The sequence below is a fragment of the Alternaria incomplexa genome (assembly GCF_024043165.1).
Source record: "Alternaria incomplexa strain BMP 0042 chromosome Unknown scaffold_18, whole genome shotgun sequence".
Taxonomy (NCBI): domain Eukaryota; kingdom Fungi; phylum Ascomycota; class Dothideomycetes; order Pleosporales; family Pleosporaceae; genus Alternaria; species Alternaria incomplexa.
This window is the reverse complement of record NW_026249867.1, coordinates 261,165-284,237: the sequence shown is the minus strand read 5'-3', so window position 1 is coordinate 284,237 and position 23,073 is coordinate 261,165. Positions and strand designations below refer to the sequence as shown.

Genomic DNA, 23,073 nt, shown 5'->3' with positions numbered 1-23,073 from the left:
CTTGCTCATAATGACAGCGCCGGTCGCGTCGCGTCGCAATGAAGTCTGTGGATGCGACGTGGGATTTCCGGGTGGGCACCAAGACTCCGCCGGCGTGACTCGCAGATCGGTAATGGTGGATGGGAGATGGGGAGGATGGCACCGTAGCATTCACGCTGTTCGCGGCTGGGGTACGTGATTAGCGAGGCGCTAGAAGCATGCACCCCCGTCCGTCGTTACACCATCCTCGTCCCTCTGCTATCAGCGACATCCACTCTGATGCCACCTCACATGCAACCGCGATGCATCCGGTTTCTTCGGCGGAACGTGATCATCGCTGTGTTACCTCGATCTCACGACGTCGGAATCCACATCCAGTCACCTTGCGCAGTCTTACAGCGTGCGCTCCACGGCAACGATACCGGCCATGGAAGGCAAGTTTGCCCGGCCGTGATGACTCAATGGCATCATCGTAGGAAGATGAGCGTAGGTATGCAGTTGCGATAGAAGTAGTAGGTAGGCGACAGATCCTTTGCAACGGTTGTTGAGTCGCGCCTGCGCAGTACCAACCATCCATTTCATCCTATCATTCTCATTTCTGAATCACATTTCTATACTTCTATCGTTATACTTGGCAAGCTTCCTTCCTTCGTTGGTCCTCTTGACACGACCCACGATGCCTTCAATCGTGCCAATCCCCGACTCCCCCATACGAGAGGACTCATCAGGCGTGATAAAGTTCACAAACTGCCTCCTCGTAAAAAACAACGCCCTAGTCCCCCAAGATCTCTGGATTAGTTCCGCCACCGGAAAGATCCTGAACGGCCAAGAAATCCTCTACTCATACCGCACCGCCCCAGAGCAAATCGTCGACCTGGGCGGACGCATCCTCTCCCCCGGCCTCATCGACACGCAACTAAACGGCGCCTACGGCTTCGACTTCTCCGTAATCCTCGAAGACCGTGATTGCGGCGCATCAGCCTACGCCAAAGGCGTCTCGCGTGTAAACCGGAGTCTGGTAGCAACAGGCGTAACATCCTACCTACCAACCCTGACATCCCAACTCCCGTCAGTCTACCAAACGGCCCTCCCCTTCCTCGGCCCCTCAGGAACAACGCGCGACGCAACGCTCGGATCAGAATCCCTGGGCGCCCACTGCGAAGGCCCCTTCCTATCCCCCACAAAAAACGGCATCCACAACACCTCCGTCCTGCGCACCCCAGACGACTCCATCAGCAGCCTAGAATCCTGCTACGGGGCCCCGAACCTGCTCTCCCCCTCGCCCATCTCCCTAATCACCCTCGCCCCCGAACTCCCCGGCGCATTATCATGCATCCCATCCCTAACCTCCCATGGGATCCGCGTCTCAATCGGGCACTCAGAAGCCACGTACGAAGAAGCGAAATGCGCGGTGAAAGCCGGATGCAGTATGATAACGCACCTCTTCAACGCCATGCGGCCCCTCCACCACCGTAACCCTGGTATCTTCGGTCTGCTGGGCACACCCTCCTCCTCAATCACCAAACCGTATTTCGGGATTATTGCGGATGGCATACACCTCCATCCCACATCCATCAAGATAGCGTGGAACGCGCATCCAGACGGGCTGGTGCTGGTGACGGATGCGATGAGGTTGGCGGGTATGCCGGATGGGACGTATGAGTGGACGAACGGGTCCAAGATTATTAAACAAGGTCCCCTTCTCACCCTTGAGGAGAATGGGAAGATTGCGGGGAGTAGCATTCAGCTTGTGGATTGCGTTAGTAACTTTTTGAATTGGACCGGGAGTACGGTGCCGGAGGCTCTTAGGGCGGTTACGGAGACGCCTGCACGGATGTTGGGGTTGGAGGGGGTCAAGGGCTGTTTGGATGAGGGTGCTGATGCGGATTTGTGCGTGTTGGATTTGAAGGAGAATGAGGATGGGGAGAAGAGGTTTGTGGTGGATGAGGTGTGGAAGTTTGGGGTTAGGGTTTTTGAGAGGGGGCCGGAGGCATGATTGCGAACTTCTTTTGTTGGATTGCAGCGAAATCAGATTGTATAGAATAGATTACGCATTTAGACAGCATTCATGGTGTTGTTGACGTTTGCTGTTAAATCAGCATGAGCATCACAGTACCAACATCAACAGAAACCCTTACAATATAACTAATGTTGTTCTTCTATCTATCCCTTTCCAATAATGAACTCACGCGAAATTTGTACTCGCGGTTCTGAACTCCCCCCATGGCAATATGTACAGAAGCAGCGCCGCGACAATATGCGCCAGTGTAGCCTCCAAAACACAAGGCCTACTTTCCGTCCCATAGACGATACAGAAATGCGAAAGCTATAAACATAGCATGCTACATGTTTGACTAGACAAAAAGAGATGAGTGAAAAAGGAACCGAAATATGCCAGTGATGCGTAGAGACTCGTAAGTCAATATTAACAAAACGCCGTGGAACACCAGACAGGTGAAATGGACCCAGTACCCGTGTGGAGAAGAAATGAGATCGACAATCATGCTGTGACATCGTTGCAAGAAGAAAAGAAGCGCTCTAAACCAGTTCCGTCGTTTACTTGAACATCCACTGACAGTGACAAGCATCATCAGGGTCTACGCGGCGTTGAAGATCAACAAGGTTCTCGCGCTTGCTCTTCCTGTCGAATGTGATGGTTTGCGAAGGTTGAGCGGCAAAGTACTCTTCGTAGCTGGGATCTGACTCTTGTAGCCATATTCTGATTGGGCTGTCGTTCGGGCTAGGTGATGTTACTATCTCGCCGTTATCGAGCATGAGCATCTGTTGACAGTATGGTTGTGACGCCCCAGGGAGCCGGCGTTCTTCTATCTTGACGATCCGGGGATAAGGTGCCATGCGAGGGGCTGAAGAAGCATCTGACTCGGAATCTCGAGCGCGAACGGGTGACGGGGCGGCCAGGTTGACAGGGGAATTCGTTGGAGACGCGGTAGTAGTTTGTGTAGAGCTGGTAGAGACACTACTCTCAGTCGGCACAGCGACAGCAACATTTACAGCCGCATCGTCGGTTGGGTCGGGCGTGGGTGTAGGCGTGGGCCATTGGGTAGGGAACGAGGTAAATGTGGCTGCCGTCGAGTTGTCGTCAGCGTAGATGTAGCCCTCGATGTATGTCTCGTTCCAATAGCAATACCAGGGCGTATCACCAGGTTGAACCTTGAAGCGCTGTCTGTATTTCTCATCTTGTCGTTTTGAGAGTCCTGACCCGGTACTGAGCTCGGTGGGTGACAAGATGACTAGCTTATCGTATCGAGCAGAAAAATGATAGGCTGGACCGTAGGCTTTGAAATCCAAATCAAGTACCAACTCCATCGGCTTAGTATCAAGCACAGGAGTCTGGAGGCCATATAGTATAGAGTTCGACGGCACCGAAGGTCCGCTACCCATGGACGCAACTTGTTGAATCTCACCACCAATGACGGTATCATTGATAGTTATGACAAGCGGAGCGAAAGTCATCCTGCATGACCATGCAGAATACTGATTTGCTTGTGTTAAGCATCCCGACTGTCCGTATTGCGGTAAGCCCAGAGGAAGGGCGAAGGATCCTGTTGGTAGCGGCAAGAGGCCAGACGGTGTTGAGATGGGAACGGCGTCGAAAAGCGATCCATTTTGACCCGTAACCTGCGGTTGTCTAGCGAGAGTTAGTAGATGTTTTCGTTGATGGATCGTGAGCACTTACGCTTCCTCATGAGGGCTGCCATTTTCATTCTGGTCGTCATCATCATTGTGTTTCTTGGCAGCAAAGGTACCAATGGCTGCTCCGAGGGCGACAGAGAATACTAGTATAAGGACAAGAACCACAAGCGCGACGCCCATAGGCACCCTTCCCCATAGTTTCCTCTTACGCCAGCTGACCTTGCCTTCGACTGGCTCCGCCTTCTCCGAGAAGTGGTTCTCAGACGCCAGTAGAGATGCCGAGGACGAGTCAGAGGGTTCTGCTGGTACGGTACTGCTTTGTGCAGCGGCAGAGTTGTTAGCCGCAAGATTGCCGGTTTGGGTTTCCGGTCTCTGAGGTGGCAACCGGGCGGGTGTGACAGACGGTAGTAAAGGAACGACAGGTAGAGGGGAGGGCGAGAACGAGGTAGTGCTCATCGGCGAGACAGGAGATGCGGGTGTGTTGAAAGGATCCTCTGCGTCAACTTGGACGGGCGCGGGTATGACACGCGACGACGCGCTTGCCTCGGCTGCCAAAGAAGCCTTGGTGGGTCCTTCCTCTGGATATCTCGAGTACGGTGGCAGCTGCTCGGTGTGTCCGTCGGGTCCGATGATATCCTGCTCCTCGCCATCCGGCCCAAGCACTCTGTGGTAACCGTTGTTCAGGCCCGGAAATCCTACGGGAATAGTCGACTGGACCTGAGGTGGAGGTGGCTGGGCTGGCTCGTCCGGTGACTCTTCGTCGACAATGCCGCTTTGCGAGTACATAGCATAGGGATGTGTCGGCCGCTGCAGTGACATTGATCGATGTGGTTGGCGTTCTGTAGAGCTCGTTGCTACGCTGAGTGGCCGTGCCATTGATAGCTGCGGGTACATGCCATATGGATGGCTCGGGCCCGTCTCGAACGGGTTCTCGGAATTGCTCGTCGTCGCAAAGGATCCCGCAGAGCTCACAGAGTCGCGATGTCCAAGGGGCCTGTGGTGGCTGGGCCCTCGGTTGAGGGGCGGTCGGCCACCGTCTTGCGTCATCGAATCCCGCACCTTGGCCGTGCTGTTTCGCGTTGCCGTCCTTCGCAGGTCGCTCTGGTGATTCTCGGGCGCCTTCGATGTCGATGGTTGTCGTTGCAGCGCGTCTATCCGGTCGTGATTTTGGCGGTCGCCCTGCCAGGGCTGGCTCGCGTTGGCTGGTCGGAAGCCATCCGAGACGGAGGGCATGAAATCATCCTCGTCGGGGTCGATTTCGTAGTCGTCGTCAAAGACATCGGGGTTGCTCGGCTGGCGCGGTGCTTCGTTGTTGTCGCTGCTGCGTCGGTCCATGACGCCGAACGGTCCCTGAGCCCCAAAGGCCCTTCCTGGTCCCCCTTACAGTCCTCCCCGATGGCAAAGCAGGCGTGTCGTCAAAGAATTAATCGAGGTAGTGCGCGATCGGTAGCGATGAGCGTCGCGCGGGTAGCGAATGTGGCGAGAATTGGCGTGTGTCGTGTCGTGTCGTTGGTAGTGTCGAGAGGTTGTATCAGGTTTGGCAGAGGTTGTCCTGAGACGCTGGCGCCACTAAACGGCGCACGGGCGAACACCCAAGCCTGAACATCGATAAGCACCCCTTCGACATCGCATCCTTCGGCTCTCTGACCAACTCATCAAGCTTCTGACATGTGCACTTTAGTTTCTGCTATGTACCTGCACCTTCTGCGCTTGATTTCCTCCCGTCGTTCTTGAGTCGCTGCGAGTTCATTTTCACCCCTCTCGCATTAATATAGAGCTACATTAGGACGACCTGGCCTTACCTCATGTGCTCTGCCGCCTTTCTGCATCATATTCACGTGCACTCAGCGTCATGCACGGGATCGCAGGCTCTACGATATGCCACCAGTCGATTGGCCCGGGCCCATCTTCCCTACCGTCGGGCAAAGTGCTTCTTTCTGATCAGACAGAACTTATTTAAAACAGCTATTAGGCATGGTGCCCGACTATGACATGGTGCATCCGGGATCGTGGTTGAGGCTGTCATCTGGTCCGCGACATCGACATGGCGGTGGACATTCGGTTTTGCATAGCTTCCCGAACTGTAATACGTACTGACAATATGGGACTCGTTGTGACAGGCGATGAAGGTAGCGATTGCTGCAGTGCCATCTTTCTGCTCAGAGCTGCTCAGGTCCCGTGTGCTGTCATCCGCCTGATCGTCAGTGACTCCGCTCCCGCTCCTAGAAAGAAGCTTTGGATAGGAGTGTTGATGCCCTGTCACCATACGACATTTTGGATAATAAAGTTGGAGAGCGAACCGGGCACATGGTACTTATGTACTTATGCTCTGCATCGGGGAGCCCATGTCAACCCTAGGGCCATGATGACAACGGCGAGGAATGCCTAGGATGGCCCAGCCTGTTCGCCCGCTGCAGTTCAAGGTTCAGCCTGGGCTCCGACATGCGGCTATGGGGATATCAATTCACCCGAAAATGCATACCTATAACGTCAGTTGTTCTCATCCTAACGCCACTCCCGGATACTTGGATCAATTCCATTCGTCAGTTGAAGTCTGGGCCGTGCTTGACATCCCTTATCCGACTTGGGATGCTCCTGAACTGCTTTTTGTCATTGATCGTCTGAGAACACGACTGCAAGCTGAACTTAGAGTTTATATGCATCTGCGATACCACCTTCCATAGAAGAAGCCAAGTGATCTCGGTGGATTACTACCTATCAAAATCATCCCGCCCACCAAGTAGGTCGTAGATAGCGACCGCGGGAATCTAGGCAGCAGTCTGGCTAAACGCGAATGCCCTCATTTTCGGCCGAGTTCTACTGAGGATGTGTGATGCCCTCAGCACAATGGGCAACTCGGGTCCAAAGCAATGACGGCCTTCTCGTCTGATGTTATCAGATACCTTGCACTCCCTCATCCAACAAAGATACCGCAGCACCGTGACGCGGCATTACGCATGCCATGGAGGCTGTGTTCTGGCCAGGACGTAGGTAGCCATGTTTGTCGAGTATCGCGGATGAGGTTGCTAGGGGGGACTTGTTGTGATGGGCTGATGGTTCCTGACTAGCTAGTAAATCCCTGCATGCCAAGGAGCACGGCGATAGGTCGTCGAGGGCGTACGTCCTCCGCCCGGTGGAAAAGGGCCAACTCACGATGCTGGGGGCGCGATGAAGTGAAGTGAAGATATACGTTCGCAGAGCATGCAGCTGGGACGAAGCGAGCAAGGCGGCATGCAGGCGTTTCTTTTTCGCCAGACGAATGCCCCGCCATGCCGCCGGCCTCGCAGCCAGACCCTGAATGCCCCGAGAAGAATGTACCGAAAATCTCAGAGACTAGCAGACACAACACTGGGAGCGCGTGGGCCGCTGTTAGGATTGTTGAGTGCTAGGTCTGCACAAAACCCGTTACTTGTCCCCTTTGGAGCCCTGTACCCACGGCGTGCTAGCATTGCCACGAAACTGATTGCCGCTACTAAACTGCACCTTGCCATTGTCGCGTAGGATTTACTCGTCAAGTACTTAAGGCGGTGAACTCCCCTCCCTCGCCAACACACTCCCTTTCTGCTCCTCACACAACACGATACAATCCTGCAAACATGGCTGCTCGTCCCTCCAACATCGGTATCAAGGCCATTGAGCTTTACTTCCCCAGCCAGGTACGTTGTTGCTGTCGTGGGCGGTGTCGCCGTCCCAATGGACATGCGCCCGCTGCAACTACGCCCTCTACACCAACACGCACTAACAACTCGCCCACAGTGCGTTGACCAGGCCGAGCTCGAGAAGTTCGATGGCGTCTCCCAGGGCAAATACACCATTGGCCTCGGCCAGACCAAGATGTCCTTCTGCGACGACCGTGAGGGTGAGTCCAAGATTTTCTGCTCGCGCGACCCCGTGTACCCAGAAGAGGAACTGACAGGTGCTCCACCCAGACATCTACTCGCTCGCCCTGACCACCGTCACCTCGCTCTTCAAGAAGTACAATGTCGACCCCAAGAGCATTGGCCGCCTCGAAGTCGGCACCGAGACTCTGCTCGACAAGTCCAAGTCGGTCAAGTCTGTGCTCATGCAGCTCTTCGAGGAGTCTGGCAACTACAACATCGAGGGTGTTGACACTGTCAACGCCTGCTACGGAGGAACCAACGCCCTCTTCAACTCCGTCAACTGGATGGAGTCGTCGGCCTGGGACGGCCGTGACGCCGTCGTGGTCGCTGGAGACATTGCGCTGTACAAGAAGGGCAACGCTCGCCCGACTGGTGGCGCTGGATGTGTCGCCATGCTCATTGGCCCCAACGCGCCCATTGTTATGGACGCTGGCCAGCGCGGCTCCTACATCAGGCACGCCTACGACTTCTACAAGCCCGACTTCACCAGCGAGTACCCCGTCGTCGACGGCCACTTCTCCGTCCGCTGCTACACCGAGGCTGTCGACGCCTGCTACAAGGCCTACAATGAGCGCGAGAAGACTCTCAAGTCGCAACAAAATGGAAACGGTGTAAACGGCAGCAGCGAGCTCGAGACTGCTCTCGACCGCTTCGACTACATGGCCTTCCACGCACCTACCTGCAAGCTCGTCGCCAAGTCGTACGCGCGTCTGCTCTACAACGACTATCTCGCCAACCCCTCCAACCCCATCTTCGCCGAGGTTCCCGCTGAGCTTCGCGACATGGACTACGCCACCTCTGTCAGCGACAAGACCGTCGAGAAGACCTTTATGGGTCTTGCTAAGAAGCGCTATGCGGCTCGCGTCCAGCCCAGCATCCAGGTCCCGACCCAGTGCGGTAACATGTACTGCGGCAGTGTCTACGGTAGCTTGTGCAGCTTGCTCGCCAACATCAGCAGCCAGGACCTCGAGGGCAAGCGCATTGGTATGTTCAGCTACGGAAGTGGTCTGGCCTCATCTCTGTTCTCCTTCACCGTGAAGGGCAGCACCGAGAACATTGCTAAGCAGCTCGACATCCAAAACCGTCTCGAGAAGAGGCGTGTAGTCGCCCCTGAGGTTTACGACGAGGTAAGTCTTCGAATTCTAGATTGCTACAGAACATCCCACTAACATTCCTACCAGATGTGCAACCTCCGTGAGCAGGCTCACCTCCAGAAGGACTTCACCCCCAAGGGAAGCGTTGACACCATCGTTCCCGGCACCTACTACCTCACCGGCGTTGACGGCATGTTCCGCCGCTCCTACGAAGTCAAGCAGTAGACACCTTGTCTGCCGCATTATACCCACCACAACTTCATTTCTTCCTTCGCTTGCATTCTGAGCATTTGCGGGAGTCATCTCCATGATTCAGCTTAGACTCAAAAGGTTGCATTATTTCACACTTGGCGTATGGGACAGTGGCCCCACTTTGCCGACCGCAGGGTTGTGGGAGTCGTGGTACACGAACATTTACGACGGATGATAGGGATGGGAAGGATCATATGTATATTGTCTAGATCTGCATGGTGGCATGACAAGAGTCGTGCCACCTTAATATTGGCTTCTGAATGAGGCATCGACACTGTAGATAGACTAATGCGATGTTTACAACATTACCATGGTCCCACAACAAGGTAAAAGTCTTATCCATACCGACATCGGCGCCGAATTTCAAGACCCATTTTCATCTACTTTGAACAGGGTTGATGTATACTAATCCATTTGGGGGGTTTCTCGTCTTGACCATGGATGAACGAATCGTACCTCGGCTCAAACTTCAGCTCCGCGTCGCGATTACCGCCCCGCTGCGAACCTTGAAGCTTACGACAACATCTGAGCTTCTTTTCCCTTGATCTGAGCATTGCAATTGCGCATCGCTAGTACAAACTTCCAATACCCAACACATTGTGTAATCGTTACCAACTTCATCATGGGCAAAGAACTAGGTCCCGGCGTCGGCTTCGAGTTTCCCTCGTATGAGGTGTCCTGGCTCAAGCGCGATCTCCTGCTCTTCGCGAACAGCATTGGCGCAACCTACCCGGATGAGCTGCACTTCCTCTACGTAAGCAACTCCATCACAGCTCTCACACGCCTGAACCATACATCCCAAGCGCAATCCCCCGAGCTATCCAACACCTCTAACACCACCCTCAGGAACTGCACCCATCCTTCGCGGCCTTCCCAACCTACCCCATCATCCTCCCCTTCAAGCACACGGACCAAGAAGTCATCGACTTCTACGCGCGCAGCAATGCCGAGCCCATCGAAGGCGTCCCCAAGTTCGACACCAAGCACGTCCTCGACGGCGAGCGCAAGATACAATTCTTCAAGCCACTGCCCGTGAGCAGCGAAGGCCGCAAGTTCGAGATCAGAAGCAAGGTGCTGGGTGTATACGATAAGGGCAAGGCAACCGTTGTCGAGACGGAGAACAGGCTTGTTGATGCGAAGACGGGGGAGACGTATAGTAGAGCTGTTGGCAGTGGCTTCTATGTTGGTCAGGGTGGTTGGGGTGGTCCGAAGGGTATGTCTTTCCCTTCTCCTTGACCCTTGCCGTGCTCGCGATGGAGTAGGCATGACAGTGTAACATAAGACTAACGCACAACAGGCCCCAAGCAACCAAACTACCCCCCGCCGTCCCGCGCTCCCGATAGCACACACATCCACCAAACCACCATGGAAACCGCCCACCTCTACCGCCTGAATGGCGACTACAACCCGCTGCACGCGGACCCGGAGCCAGGCAAGAAAATGGGTTTCGGCGGCCCCATCATCCACGGCCTCTTCTCGTGGAACATGTCTGCCCACGCTATTCTGAAGGCATTCGGTGCATCCAAGCCTGAGAACCTCAAGGAGTTCCAGGCGAGGTTCGCGGCGCCGGTTAAGCCGGGTGATAAGCTGATTACGGAGATGTGGAGGACGGGGGATCGCGATCAGGATGGGTTCGAGGAGGTGAGGTTTGTGGTCAAGGTTGAGGGCGGGAAGACGGTGCTTACGAACGGGAGGGCGTTGGTGAAGTGTGAGGGGGGAAAGGCGAAGTTGTAGGGTAGTATTTACTTGGCTGAAGACGTTGGATCTGTGTAGGTCTTACAACTAGTAGTATATATCAATTATACCAAGTCCAGACCTAAGCGCATACCGTCTTAAGCTCTTCAGTTAGACATCCGACATGCATACTTCCACCCCGCCTAGAACGGCTAGATCCTCCGTCACTACAGCGCTTCCCCATCCAGACACACAATCAATCAGATAAGATGAACGTGCAGCTCACGTGCGTGACAGGGATGCGCGCGCCTCCGCCCCATCAGGGACCAAACTGACGCACACAACGCAACACCATGGTTCAACTCCGCCTTCTGGCTTCATGGCTCTTCGGTGTTTGCCTGATGGAGTAGGGCTAACTTGCGCAAACGTTTCACTTGGAACCGCGGGATAGAGATGAAACGGGAAGGGGACTGAGGAGAACGAGAAAGAGGCTGGCACCTTTAGGAGGAGCGACCTTAGCTGTTCGTCTCCATATCCCTTGCGGTTCGACCTCGTACGGTTACCTGGACTTTGTTCATACCCCGAAGGCGGCTTCCATTTCTGCGCCCGCGAGCGAGACGACGCGATTCTACGCCGCATTCGACGTACAGACACCCTCTGGTACACAACACGACGAACCGCACGCGCTCCTCCATCGACTCCCACCACCCACCACCCACGATGCTCCTCACGCTACCCGCCACGCTCCTCCCCCTCCTCCTCCCCCTCCTCCTCACCCTCACCTCAACACACGCCTACAAACCCTTGTCCGACGCCTTCCTCCGCGCCCTCCCCTCCCCCAACAACACCCTCGACGCAAAAGACAGCTCCCTCCTCTCCCCACTGCTCATCCCGCGCGTCCCCGGCACCCCTGGCCAAACCCTCGCGCAACACCACCTCTTCTCGTATTTCACAAAAGAGTTACCAGCCTGGAACCTAACCTGGCAAAACAGCACCTCCGTGACCCCCACATCCAGCACACCCCTCCCCTTCGCCAACCTCATGGCGCGCCGAGAACCACCTTGGGTCGCACCGGGACAATCGAACTTGCTCACGCTCGTTGCGCACTATGACAGTAAATTGCATCCGGATGGGTTTATTGGGGCGACGGATAGTGCGGCGCCGTGCGCTATGTTGATGTATGTAGCACGCGTGCTAGATCCACATATAACGCGGATGTACGAGGAGATGAGTGCGTTAGGAGAGGGCGGGGACGTGGATATGGACATGGGTATCCAGATAGTGTTTTTAGACGGCGAGGAGGCGTTTGAGACGTGGAGTGATAGTGATAGTTTGTATGGCGCGAGGTACGTTTCTCCCGTCTCAATTCATATCGGGAAAAGAGGAAAGAGGAAACTCCATGGAATGGTTATACTAAAATAACCAAACAGAGCCCTAGCAACCCACTGGTCCACGACCTTCAACCCCCCCTCTCCCGCCTCAAAATTCTACCAAAACCGCACTCCCCTCTCGCAAATCAGCCTCTTCCTTCTCCTTGACCTGCTCGGTTCCGCAGACCCACGCGTCCCATCCTACTTTCCCACCACCCATTGGGCGTATGTACACCTCTCCACCGTCGAGTCCCGACTGCGCAGTTTGAACCTGCTGGAATCATCTCCTTCCACACCCTTCTTACCGGATGTAAATGGGACAATGGGGCATGGGGGGATTTCGGATGACCATCTGCCGTTTATGGCGAAGGGCGTGGAGATATTGCATGTGATACCCAGTCCGTTTCCGGGGGTATGGCATACGATGGAGGATGATGGAGAGCATTTGGACGGGGCGACGGTGAGGGATTGGGCGAGGATTGTGGGTGCGTTCGCACTGGAGTGGTTGGATATGATGGAGGTGTGGGATGAACCCGAGGAAGCGACAGCGGGTAAGAGGTGGTTAGCATAGAACGAATAAGAAAACGCGCAAAGACGTGTTCGTGACATCAACCGTAATAGTGCCAAACCAGGACGACGATGTGAACAGGTAAACTTAATGTCTCATATCTTTATGTACAAAAAGGCTCGCCCATATCCATCATACCACTATCCATATCCCCTCGATATAACGATGCGTATGAATCCATGTCGTTAGATATATGCCGAACTCGCAGAAAGAAGAAAAGAGGAAAACCCGTGCAGATACGCGCGCATAATGCACAAAGAACGGGAAGAAACAGCCTGAACTCGACATAGTGCCATTAACTCCCACATTGGATGAAAAAGCGAAAGCAATGCACCAGCGCAATGCAAACCCATAGCCCAGCAAAGAAAACATCGTGTTTACTGTAGCGTGGGAGACCGCAGCAACTTGAACTCATTCTGGGAAATCTTGTAATCGTAATCAGTCGGACGCTGCGTCAGGTCCTTGTCGGCATAGGCTGTGTCGTAATGACCATGCGTGAGGTCGTGACAGCAGCAACCGATGGGGCAAATTAGTGAAGGACTTGAACGCAGTCCAAGTCCTGTGTGGTAGGCTCCGGGTATCCAAGAAAAGACTATACGAATAGTACCGCCATGTACCGGTAAGATAGAACAAAGCAGAAACTTTTTGTCAGGTCCTGGAGGAACCTAGGTATAGAAGAGCAGGCTGCGTGTATGAGCATGTGCTCATCATACATCGAATTGGCCTTGGTTGAAGACATCGTGCTCGTTGCTGGGAACGATACCGGACATCCTATCTCCGCGTCCAGCAGGTCGGTCCCAGTTGACTTCGTCCGTCTCATCCTCGTCCATTCGCTCCAGGGCGTCGGTCCGTTGTCTGTCGTTTCCGAATTGCTGCTCCATTGTACTCTGGTCGGTAAAGGTGAAGCCAGCAAAGTTTGCTTGCATAGTCGGTGACAGTGGCGTGGATGCGGGGTTGACTCCGGAGGCCAGGGCAGCCGCGCGGGCGTTCAAAGAGCCAGCACCGTTGAGAGCATTAGTAAACTCGGGGTCGAAGTTGGAAACGTCGAGCTCTCCCTTGAGCTTGGGCTTGAATGGTGGTACCACGTTCTTCTTGCCCAGAGCCTCCCAGTCGATGTCGGCAAAGAAGGGATGAGCCTTGAGCTCCTCGGCATCGCGTGTGGCACCAAGCCTGTGCTTGGGGTTCCTGTTGAGAAGTCCCTTGACGAAATTCCTACCTTCAGTGCTGAGGGCGTCCCGGGGGAACCTGACCTTTCCGAATGCGATGTTCTTGTACATTTGCTGGGTGTCTTCTGCGTAGAAAGGACTCCATCCACAGCACATCTCGAAGACTAGCACTCCGAGCGACCAGAAATCGACCATCTTGGTGTAACCGTGTTCGTCCAGAAGGACCTCGGGTGCGAGGTACTCTGTGGTTCCGCAGAATGTGTTGGTGGTGGCGTTCTCGGTGAGGTTAGCCTTGGACAGACCGAAGTCACAAAGGGCGATGTGGCCATTGGCGTCCAAGAGGATGTTCTCGGGCTTGAGATCGCGGTACACGATGTTGTGCTCGTGCAGATGTTGCAGGGCAAGGATAAGCTCTGCAATGTAGAACTTGGCACGACCCTCCTGGAAGCGGCCTTCCCTCTGGAGATGCCAGAAGAGTTCGCCTCCCGACATGTAGTCAGTGACGAAGTATAGATCTGAGGGTGTCTGGAAGGAGAACTTCAGTCCAACGATGAATGCCGAATCAGCCATGGCTGTCCGGACGAGGATGTTGCGTTCTCCCAGTGTGTGTGCCACCTCCTTCTTCTGCACGATGACCTTCTTCGAAAGCACCTTCATGGCGTAGATGCGGCGAGTGTCGCGCTTGCGTACTTGGAAGACCTGACCGAATGTGCCCTTTCCGATGAGCTTGAGAATCTCAAAGTCTTCGGGGCCGTAATGCTTCTTCTCGACCTTTTGGAAGTTGAGCTTGAGGTGAATCTCTCCGGTAACAACACCTCCCTCGCCCTCTCGGGGCTCTAGCGGGAACCAGCCGTCGTATGGCTCGCTGTATTCGACGAGGTTTGGGCAGAAGCGGACGTGGCCGAGGAAAGCCTCACCGTTGGCGCGGTCGTAAACGGAGACGTCGATTTCAGCATGGTCGCCCACAACATCACTACGATTGTCAGCATCACCACACGGGGAAGAGAAGGAGCTACTCACAACATGGCTTCGTGCTCCCACTTGGGGCTCGTCACTTCTTCCAGGGAGCCGTTCTCCCTAGGATCTGAGCTGTGGCCGCTGTTGCTGCTCTGTCGGCTCTTCATGGGAATGGCCATTGGAGTGCCCATTTGGCTCTCGGTTCGCTTCATCTGCATGGGCGGTCGCTTCGACTCATCGTGCCTAGGCCCGTCTGAGATGTACTCAGCCCATTGGAATTGGCAGACAACGTAGGGGTCTGTGCTAGGCCGCAGACCCCGTCCCTCAGAGATTGTGACTGAGAGCTTGCCCTTGGGCGCCACTACGGGAGCCGTCTTGCTCTCCTTGGATTCGTCGGACGCATTTGAGGTGCGGGATAGATTCGAGGGCACGGGCTTTGCTTCTTGGGAGCGGGTGCGCGGTGTCTGGGGAGGTGTAGCCTGTTGCAACGGCGCAAAATCGCCTTGCGTTAGCTTCTCCGCTTCACCAGCCAACTGCGAGGTTGAGGGAGTTCGGGAAGAGGCACTGGGGGCGGGGCTGGGCAGCATGCTGGGGTGGGTGGTTGACTCTTGCTCCTTCTCTCGGGGGTCCGAGACCTGAGAAGTGACGGGTGCGGGGGAGGGGTTGACCGTGGAGGAGGACTTCCGCGAGGGCATAAGAGAATCACGAACCTGGCCAAAGTAACTGTGCAGAATACCCGGCAGTCGCTTGTCCGTCGGGTCGGGCTTGGGTGTCGTGGCACCCGGTGGCGTGGAGCTGGTGGAGCCGATCTGGTCGTGTCCGTCTTCGTTGCTGTCGTTGGTGGCTCTGTGCGGCGTTAGCAGTGATGACGAGGGCATCAGGAAAGTGGCGGTGAGTGTGGGAGTGTGAGGTGGTGAGAGTGGTGAGAGAAATTGTAAGGAAAGAGCGAGGGTGCACGTCGTCAGGACGCAGTACAGCTGCAAGCTAAGCGATGATGTGGTGTGGTGCGTGGCAATGCGTTGCATCAACATGACAGTCAGTATGCGCTTACCGTGTCATGGCCTGTCTAAGCAGGTCGGCGGCGCCAGACGAGGTGCCCGTGGTGTGCTGGGCCATGGTGTTTGATTTTGGGTGCGACTTGGACTGGCGGGTCGAGGGCGCGGTGCCGACGTTGAGCGTGGAGACGGTGGGAACAACGCTGCTGCTCTTGTTGCGTAGATGATGGCGGGGTCGAATGGTCCTGGTTGAACTCTCCGAGGCGCGAGAGACTAGTCCGGGACGTTGCTGGCTGGCATCGACAGCGGGGCCTTGGGTGGAAGCAATCTTGACGGTCTCCTTGAGGCTGGCGCGCGACGGGCTGCTGGAGTACGTGTCGCTTTGGGGGGAGGTCGAGAGCGAGCTGTCTGCCGGGTCCGCAGTTGGGCGTGAAGTCATAATAATCACTTGGGTCCTGGCTGGCTGCTCCGAGCGGCCTTAGCCCTAAACAAGCGCACTGCAACGACTGTGCGAAAACTCTGCTCTAGGACTTTAACGGGGCAGGCAGTCCGAGTCCTTCCAGGCTTGAGGCGCGCGGGCTGCGGGCGGTGTACAGCGGTACTGGGTAGACGTGTACTCTGGGACCGTGGGAGCACTGGGGCGCTGCAGCAGTAGGCGTCGACTCGAGGATGATAGCAGCGTCACCGGCAGGCGAGATAGGCAGGCGCCGTGTAGCTCACTGACTTGACTGTCGCTGGAATTCACTGCGGGCCTTGCTATGTATCAATCCCTCTCAACGCGATTGCATTGCACCATCCCTCGACCTAGCAGCGCCGCCTCCAGTCCCCTAGGCTCCTCCGGTTTTCACCGCCACTGTCATCTGTCTCGGCGAGCAGCATGACCAGGTCAACCAAAACCACACTTCGCGCGGCCATGCATTTGTGTGCGCCAAGCAGGTGCAACGCGCTGACGTAGTGGTCCACTGCCTCTGCTTCTGCCGACATGCCACTGGGCCGGCATCGCCCAAACCGGCCGGGAAGAGATACCGTCCCTGGCTAAGATCTCGGAACGCGACCCAACCACTGCCAATCACCGCCTCCACACGCCCGTCGCCGGTGGAGCACGAATACCCTCACATCAATGCTCAAGCCAGCGCCTGCATCAAGCTCCAAGCCTGTCGTTTGAAGAAAAGCCTCAACGATCCACCCGTGATGCCACTGCGACGTTAGCGACATATGGCCCGATAGCACTGCGATAGCGCCCGCCGCCCTGGATACACTGTCGCTATCGAGCAACACCGGTACCGTGACTGGATGCATGTGAAGGCTGCGGCTGACTCGAGCAAACACAGCCCAGCATGTCCATAGGAAGAACTCTATATCCTTTGTTGCTGGTTGCACCTAGATCTGTTAGTAAGCTGTACGTCTGCTCCTTTTGGAAGATATGACGCGGATAAGATAAAAATGGGGAACGTCGGGGCGCGATTTGGTAGAGACACACATCACTCCTCGCAAACTCGCGTTACCCAGTAAGCCTCGTGCATCATGGCTGTATCTTGGGTGACTGCCGTGGTTACACAGTGAACGCTCGATGATGCCAGATACCTAGGCAAAGGGTCTTCGGCCAAACAGCCGGCCCGTGCCCCGGCCTCTCTGCATTTCTTACTTAGCAGGGCTGCAACCGCGCGCAGTACCGAAGCTCAAAGCCAACACCACACGCTGCCGCGCATCCACCCACCATGTCTGACCGCGAATTCGGCGGCAACGACGACTTGTCGCTGCCCAAAGGTCGGCATTTCTAGACTCGCATCCCTCGTAAATGCTAATACGCGCCAGCGACCGTCCAAAAGATTGTCCAAGACATCCTGGCCAGCGAGCCTGGCATGACCTTTGCAAAGGATTCGCGCGACCTTCTAATCGAGTGCTGCGTTGAGTTCATCACCCTCATCTCCTCCGAAGCCAACGAGATCGCCGAAAAGGACGCGAAAAAGACAATAGCCTGCGAACATGTCAAGGCTGCCCTGGAAGAGCTAGATTTTGGCGACTACGTCCCAGCCATTCTCGAGGTGGCGCAAGACTACAAGAAGCAGCAGCAGGTACGTTTGCGACGGCGCATGTGACGCGACCACCAGCTAACGCGGGGCAGAATCGCGAAAAGAAGCAGACCAAGATCGAGCAGAGCGGCATGACCGAGGAGCAGCTCATCGCTGCGCAAGAAGAGCTATTCAAGAACGCAACGAGCAAGTTCAACGCGCCACCCGCGCAGTGATGTTTTCTCTCATGGACGACTTGTACGAATAATGGCTCGAGTTGCACGGCGTTACGTGGGCATTGCGAAGGCGCGAGGCAGGCGTTTGGCTTAGATTAGGGACACATCAAAGGCATTCTGGGTGCGGGCAGGCACATATGCACCATGTTTTCAGCATAGTTCTAGGCGTTATTCAAAGGCGATGAAAGCCCATGAGGCTGCGACACGAAATCGAACGTGTCACAACGACAACCACCATAGTCCATTTCCTCACTTCTTTTCTTTGTGAATGCGCGCCGAGAACAAGAAGCGCGCCCGTGTTGCACGGCCAATGACGTCGGGGTTGGGCCCACACCCCGCGTGGCCAGTAGCCGCATCCCACCACAGCGCTGCCCACTACCGCCTATCTCCCGAACCACTACCCATAGCACAGCTCCACAAACCATACCCTCCGAACTATACGCCATGTCGGGTCTCGAGAATGCGCTTTTTAACCTCAAGGTCAGTCACTGTGTGCTGGCGCTGACTAACCATACGCTGACCCCCCTCAGTTCACGGCCAAGTCGCTGAACAGGCAGGCGCTCAAAGCTGGCAAGGAGGAGCAGGCTGAGAAGACCAAGCTGGAAAAGGTTGGTATCATGTCTTTTCAGCGCAAGAACGCGTAGTAACACCATCTCAGGCTATGAAGCAGGGCCACAACGACATCGCCCGCATATACGCCGGAAACGCCATCCGCAAGCAGAATGAGAAGCTCAACCTGCTACAACTCGCCTCGCGCGTCGATGCCGTCGCAGGCCGCGTACAAACCGCCGTCACGATGCGACAGATTACAGGCAACATGATGAAGGTCAACCGCAGTCTAGACGTGGCTATGAAGTCTATGAGTCCTGAGAGGGTATGCGACATCCACAGCTATTGGGATCAGGACAGCGCTGACAACACCTAGATTGCCTCCGTCATGGTCGATTTCGAAAAGCAGTTCGAGAACGTAGACTCCGCCACCGAACTTTACCAGGATATCACCTCCTCTGCCACCGCAGTCGGCACACCACAAGAGGACGTAGACCGTCTGATGGCGCAGGCGGCAGACAAGGCAGGCGTGGATCTACAACAAGATCTCCAAGAAGCAACACCGGCAAAGACGAAGGTTGGGCCCACTGAGCAAGAAGAAGAGGCATTTACCGAGAGGCTGCGTGCTCTGAGGAATTGAGATACAAGCAACAGTCCCTTGCGGGATTCCTAGGGTGTATTGGAGTTTAGGCGCATCACATGCAAGCGAATTGTTGAGAAGACTAAGATAGCTTTCGAGGCGAATACTATGTTCATGACTACCACACTAGTCAAGGGTCAGACCGACCTTCGCATGCGCATCACCTGGTCGCTCTGTTACAGCTATCTCACACCGCCTCCACTCCTCACCCCATCTCCGCATTCCCAGTACACATCACCGGTCGCTAGTTGACGCCATCAACTAGATACTTACGACATCGGTATTCTTCGGAAACTGGCTTCGGCTAAGTTGCTCGTCTCGCAGCCGCGATAGCCTACCGACCCGGGAGACAGAAACAGCATGAGTCGTGAGTTGCTTGTTGAGTAGGCATGCCCTGGTTGCAAAAACGAAGTTACCATGACTTGTCCGATAAATTTTGACAAATGAATTCTGCCCTTCAGTTATCAGTTCCTCAAGAACTTTCCGTCATCACGTACTCAGACTGTGCACCTAGCGAGAGAGCAAGTGTTGTATCCCAACCCACCATACCCCGGATCGTCAGTCGTGGCCAGCTCCCCACGCTGGACCCTGCATTTAATTCCTCATGCCATGCAGTAAACACCCACATGTCTCAGCCGATGCTACCCATCGTGAACATGGCTATGAGCGACGAACGATGCAGGGCCCGATGACGTGCACCAATCAATGCGCGTGATACCCGTTCGGCGGCTCTTGCTCCGACGTCGGTGTTTGTTCGCCGGCGAACTTTCAGGTAAACTCCGATATCTTCGTCAGCGGCTGGTATCAAATCCCTCAACAACAGCCTGTCCTATGTTGTACACTTACGACACTTCTGTCGCCCTGGTCCAAACAACGGGCAAACTGTCGAAAGAGTCGTAAAGCGTGAAGCGCCCGCGAAAAACGCACCGTCAAAACTTCAAGCATTCCATGCAGCACACAAAGAGAGAGTTTATCAGTCACCGGAGGAAGCTGCAATGGGGGAAGAACAAGCCAGCGGTATGAAACCGCACACAGCCAACGAGCACAGAGACCAAACAACCGTACCCAAAGTCGCAACACCCTCCATCGCGATCCCCAAGCCAAACCTACCGCTCCCCACGATGCGCAAACCCAGCACCTCGAACGAAACATCCCACGAATGGAACACGTCCAAACTCGGTCTACGCATCGGCGTCGACGCCCTCTCCGCCGGCTCCGCAGGCATACTCGTCGCACCCATCATAACCATGATCGACAAAGGCATCATCGAAAATGCCAGCGGGCGTAACAGTCTCGGCGAGAGTCTGAAAAAGAGCGCAATCGAACTCCTCGCGAAACCGCACCGCTTCCTCGGCAGCAAACCCTTCGTCCTCATCTTCAGTCTATACTTCGGTACATACTTTACCGCCAACAGCATCGACACGGCGTCCGCGACGGTTAAGCCCACGCAAGGTTTACAAGAGCAAACGAGCGGTACAAGCAAGTTCCTCGCTACAAGCACAACAAATTTGGCACTGTGTCTGTATAAAGACAATCAGTTCACCCGGCTCTTCGCTGCGCCGGGGTCGTCGCCACGACCTGTTCCTCTGCCTACATTCGCGCTCTTCACCGTCCGCGACTGCCTTACTATTTTCGCTTCGTTCAACTTGCCACCGCTGCTTGCGCCCAAGGTAGACGAGCGCATGGGCACGGAGGTCAAGAAATATGTTGGTGCGCTGAGTGTTGCGCAATTTGTTACGCCTGCTGCTGTGCAGCTTGTGAGCACGCCCTTGCATTTACTCGGGTTGGATTTGTACAACAGGCCTGAGGCTAGGGTTGGTGGTGTGGATGGCAGGGCGGGGCGCGTGCTGAGGGATTGGGCGAAGAGTGCTGCGGCGAGGATTTGTAGGATTGTGCCGGCGTTTGGAGTGGGAGGGGTGGTCAACACTAAGGTTAGGAAGAATATGATGGGTAGGCTCGAGGGGTAGGGAGGATCAGGGTGCTGCACGAAGAGTTGGAAACAAATCGTCTTGAGCATTATGTGGCGTTAGGGGTCGGTACGGAAAACTCTCATCTCATCTCACAGCAACAGCATGGCATGGCGTTAGGTGCGTTTTAACGACGAATGAACGCAGGCAACAATGAAGCACTTTATGAAGTTCCAACCTTTGCGCGCTTCTCCCGTCCCATCCGTCCCTCATCTCTTACCTTTCTCGTCATCCATCGCTTTGGCCGAAGCAAACCGTTCATACTGCACTAAACACTGCATCGCAATCATTATCCTCCATGCTTGCACCCCGCCATATTTCACGGAATAAGATCGCATTAATCCGTGACTCCTGTCCCCCGTGACATCATCGTCGATCCAAAAGCCCAGATCCCAGATCTCGACCGTTAGGCCCACAGGCCTATTCATGGCATATCCGACTGCATGATACATGTCAAATCTCGGTTCCTGAGCATCGTGTGCTCGCACGGACGTCTACATGAAACGGACCACGCGATTGTTCATGGGAATTTAACCGTTGCGTGAACAAATGCTTGGCGGTGGCTGGTGCTAGTACGCAGTTGAATCCGTTTTGGTTTATGTATGCAGAGCGAGATGAGAAAGGCGTGCATGCTTAGGAAAAGCAAAGACGTGATCGGGATGGATGGATGTGGGAGAGTCATCAGACGGGCATGCATGGAGAGTACAACAGCACAAGAGTTCAGACATTACATTCCATTCGCAAAATACTCTCAGTAATTGTGCAGGTGGGTATCAAAAGACCTACGCCTTCTCATTCCCAATACTCGCGCTTCCGCCCCCTCTAGCCTCAGCCAGAAGTTGCGTGCCAACGACCTCGCCATTACTCTTGCTCTTGAACACACCAGAAATAGAGTAGAGACCCATAAAAGGCTCGTACACATATTCTTCTTCCCAGACCTCCTCGCCCTTGTACGTCACGCTCTCGTTGAACCCGTTGAACCGCATGTTCTTGAGGTAATCACCCACAACATTGGTTGCAGAGATCGTACCAGAGTTATCGAGGACTTGCTCTACGATATCGCCATTTTGAGCGAGGACACGGCGTTTGTTGGTGTTGCCTTCGAAGTTGTTGATGGAGTAGAGGATGTTGTTGCGGAGGTCCCATTGGTGGAAGTCGAGGTCGCGTTTGGCTTTGGCTTGAGCAGAGGTATCATTACCGCCTCCAGTAAGGCCACCGGCAACGTCGCCAACGAGACCAGCAGTGTCGTTGATGATGGAGCCAAGACCGTTTCCTAGCTCGGCGATCACGGGGTTCAGATCGATGCTGTCGAGGACGTCGCTGACCATGTTGACGAGATTACCCAGACGGGCTTCGAGGTAGACTTTTGCTGTGACGTTTTGAATTAGGAGGGTGACTTTGTCGATGGATAGGTCGACTCCGGCGTTGAACTGCAGCAACTGGAGGACCTGGGCGTCGAGGTTGATCTTTGCGGTCAGGTTGTCGACACCGATGAAGATCTCGCCGACGTGAACGGAGGCGTTGAGGAGAACGTCTGGGACGGGGCTCAAGGCGGAGATGTTGGATGAGGATGTGTTTTCTGTTTCGTAGAGAACAGCGGATGGGTCACCGTCGTCTCGCACATCGAGCTTGTAGCCACTGTAGCCATCGGAAGCAGATTGGCAGACAGCGAGGAACGGCAACGAAAGGAGTGTGATGGTAGGTAGTATCGACAACATCTTGACTGGTGCTGAAAGAGAGACTGGTCGGGAGTCGACGTGCTGCTAAACAAAGAGCGAGGGACAGGAAGCAACAACTCAATGGATGTCGTCAATCGACAAGAAAGACGGGCGGGCACAACGGTTAACACTACCATCGGGTGGAGTAGTAGTGAGTTGCCTGCAAGGATCATGTGCATAGCACCATCTTCCATTACCCGTCATCCACCTACGCTAGCAAGAAAAACGGAAATTAAGGAGATCCATTCCCACACCTGCGATTCGATAGAAAATCCAGAAAACCGGCAGTTCGTATGCGGAATCAGGATTTCTACATGTTCATGCCTTAGCACTGCTCCAGATGGTGCGATCCAGCCTTGTA

General features: G+C 55.0%; 9 protein-coding genes across 9 annotated transcripts; 6 read left to right on the top strand and 3 right to left on the bottom strand.

Moving 5' to 3' along the window:
* Positions 1-655: 655 nt before the first annotated feature.
* On the top strand, positions 656-1,975 carry J4E90_009952 (uncharacterized protein; the record flags this gene model as incomplete). Its single annotated transcript, XM_051439469.1, has 1 exon — positions 656-1,975. One exon carries the CDS (start codon positions 656-658, stop codon positions 1,973-1,975), a length of 1,320 nt encoding a protein of 439 aa, XP_051286686.1.
* Positions 1,976-2,535: 560 nt separating this feature from the next.
* J4E90_009951 (uncharacterized protein) lies at positions 2,536-4,968 on the bottom strand (the record flags this gene model as incomplete). Its single annotated transcript, XM_051439468.1, has 2 exons — positions 2,536-3,628; positions 3,677-4,968. 2 exons carry the CDS (start codon positions 4,966-4,968, stop codon positions 2,536-2,538), a joined length of 2,385 nt encoding a protein of 794 aa, XP_051286685.1.
* A 2,261-nt stretch (positions 4,969-7,229) lies between these two features.
* ERG13 (3-hydroxy-3-methylglutaryl coenzyme A synthase) lies at positions 7,230-8,833 on the top strand (the record flags this gene model as incomplete). The annotated part of the gene is made up of 4 exons (XM_051439467.1): positions 7,230-7,289; positions 7,390-7,492; positions 7,563-8,641; positions 8,696-8,833. The coding sequence occupies 4 exons, from the start codon at positions 7,230-7,232 to the stop codon at positions 8,831-8,833; spliced, it is 1,380 nt and encodes a 459-aa protein (XP_051286684.1).
* A 649-nt stretch (positions 8,834-9,482) lies between these two features.
* Positions 9,483-10,594, top strand: J4E90_009949 (uncharacterized protein; the record flags this gene model as incomplete). The annotated part of the gene is made up of 3 exons (XM_051439466.1): positions 9,483-9,614; positions 9,707-10,073; positions 10,158-10,594. The coding sequence occupies 3 exons, from the start codon at positions 9,483-9,485 to the stop codon at positions 10,592-10,594; spliced, it is 936 nt and encodes a 311-aa protein (XP_051286683.1).
* A 2,585-nt stretch (positions 10,595-13,179) lies between these two features.
* J4E90_009948 (uncharacterized protein) lies at positions 13,180-16,029 on the bottom strand (the record flags this gene model as incomplete). Its single annotated transcript, XM_051439465.1, has 3 exons — positions 13,180-14,611; positions 14,659-15,441; positions 15,647-16,029. 3 exons carry the CDS (start codon positions 16,027-16,029, stop codon positions 13,180-13,182), a joined length of 2,598 nt encoding a protein of 865 aa, XP_051286682.1.
* A 1,279-nt stretch (positions 16,030-17,308) lies between these two features.
* Positions 17,309-17,838, top strand: J4E90_009947 (uncharacterized protein; the record flags this gene model as incomplete). The annotated part of the gene is made up of 3 exons (XM_051439464.1): positions 17,309-17,357; positions 17,406-17,665; positions 17,716-17,838. The coding sequence occupies 3 exons, from the start codon at positions 17,309-17,311 to the stop codon at positions 17,836-17,838; spliced, it is 432 nt and encodes a 143-aa protein (XP_051286681.1).
* A 444-nt stretch (positions 17,839-18,282) lies between these two features.
* Positions 18,283-19,027, top strand: J4E90_009946 (uncharacterized protein; the record flags this gene model as incomplete). The annotated part of the gene is made up of 4 exons (XM_051439463.1): positions 18,283-18,318; positions 18,369-18,446; positions 18,497-18,712; positions 18,764-19,027. 4 exons carry the CDS (start codon positions 18,283-18,285, stop codon positions 19,025-19,027), a joined length of 594 nt encoding a protein of 197 aa, XP_051286680.1.
* A 1,019-nt stretch (positions 19,028-20,046) lies between these two features.
* Positions 20,047-20,994, top strand: J4E90_009945 (uncharacterized protein; the record flags this gene model as incomplete). The annotated part of the gene is made up of 1 exon (XM_051439462.1): positions 20,047-20,994. The coding sequence occupies one exon, from the start codon at positions 20,047-20,049 to the stop codon at positions 20,992-20,994; it is 948 nt and encodes a 315-aa protein (XP_051286679.1).
* A 782-nt stretch (positions 20,995-21,776) lies between these two features.
* J4E90_009944 (uncharacterized protein) lies at positions 21,777-22,712 on the bottom strand (the record flags this gene model as incomplete). Its single annotated transcript, XM_051439461.1, has 1 exon — positions 21,777-22,712. One exon carries the CDS (start codon positions 22,710-22,712, stop codon positions 21,777-21,779), a length of 936 nt encoding a protein of 311 aa, XP_051286678.1.
* Between the last annotated feature and the right edge of the window lie 361 nt (positions 22,713-23,073).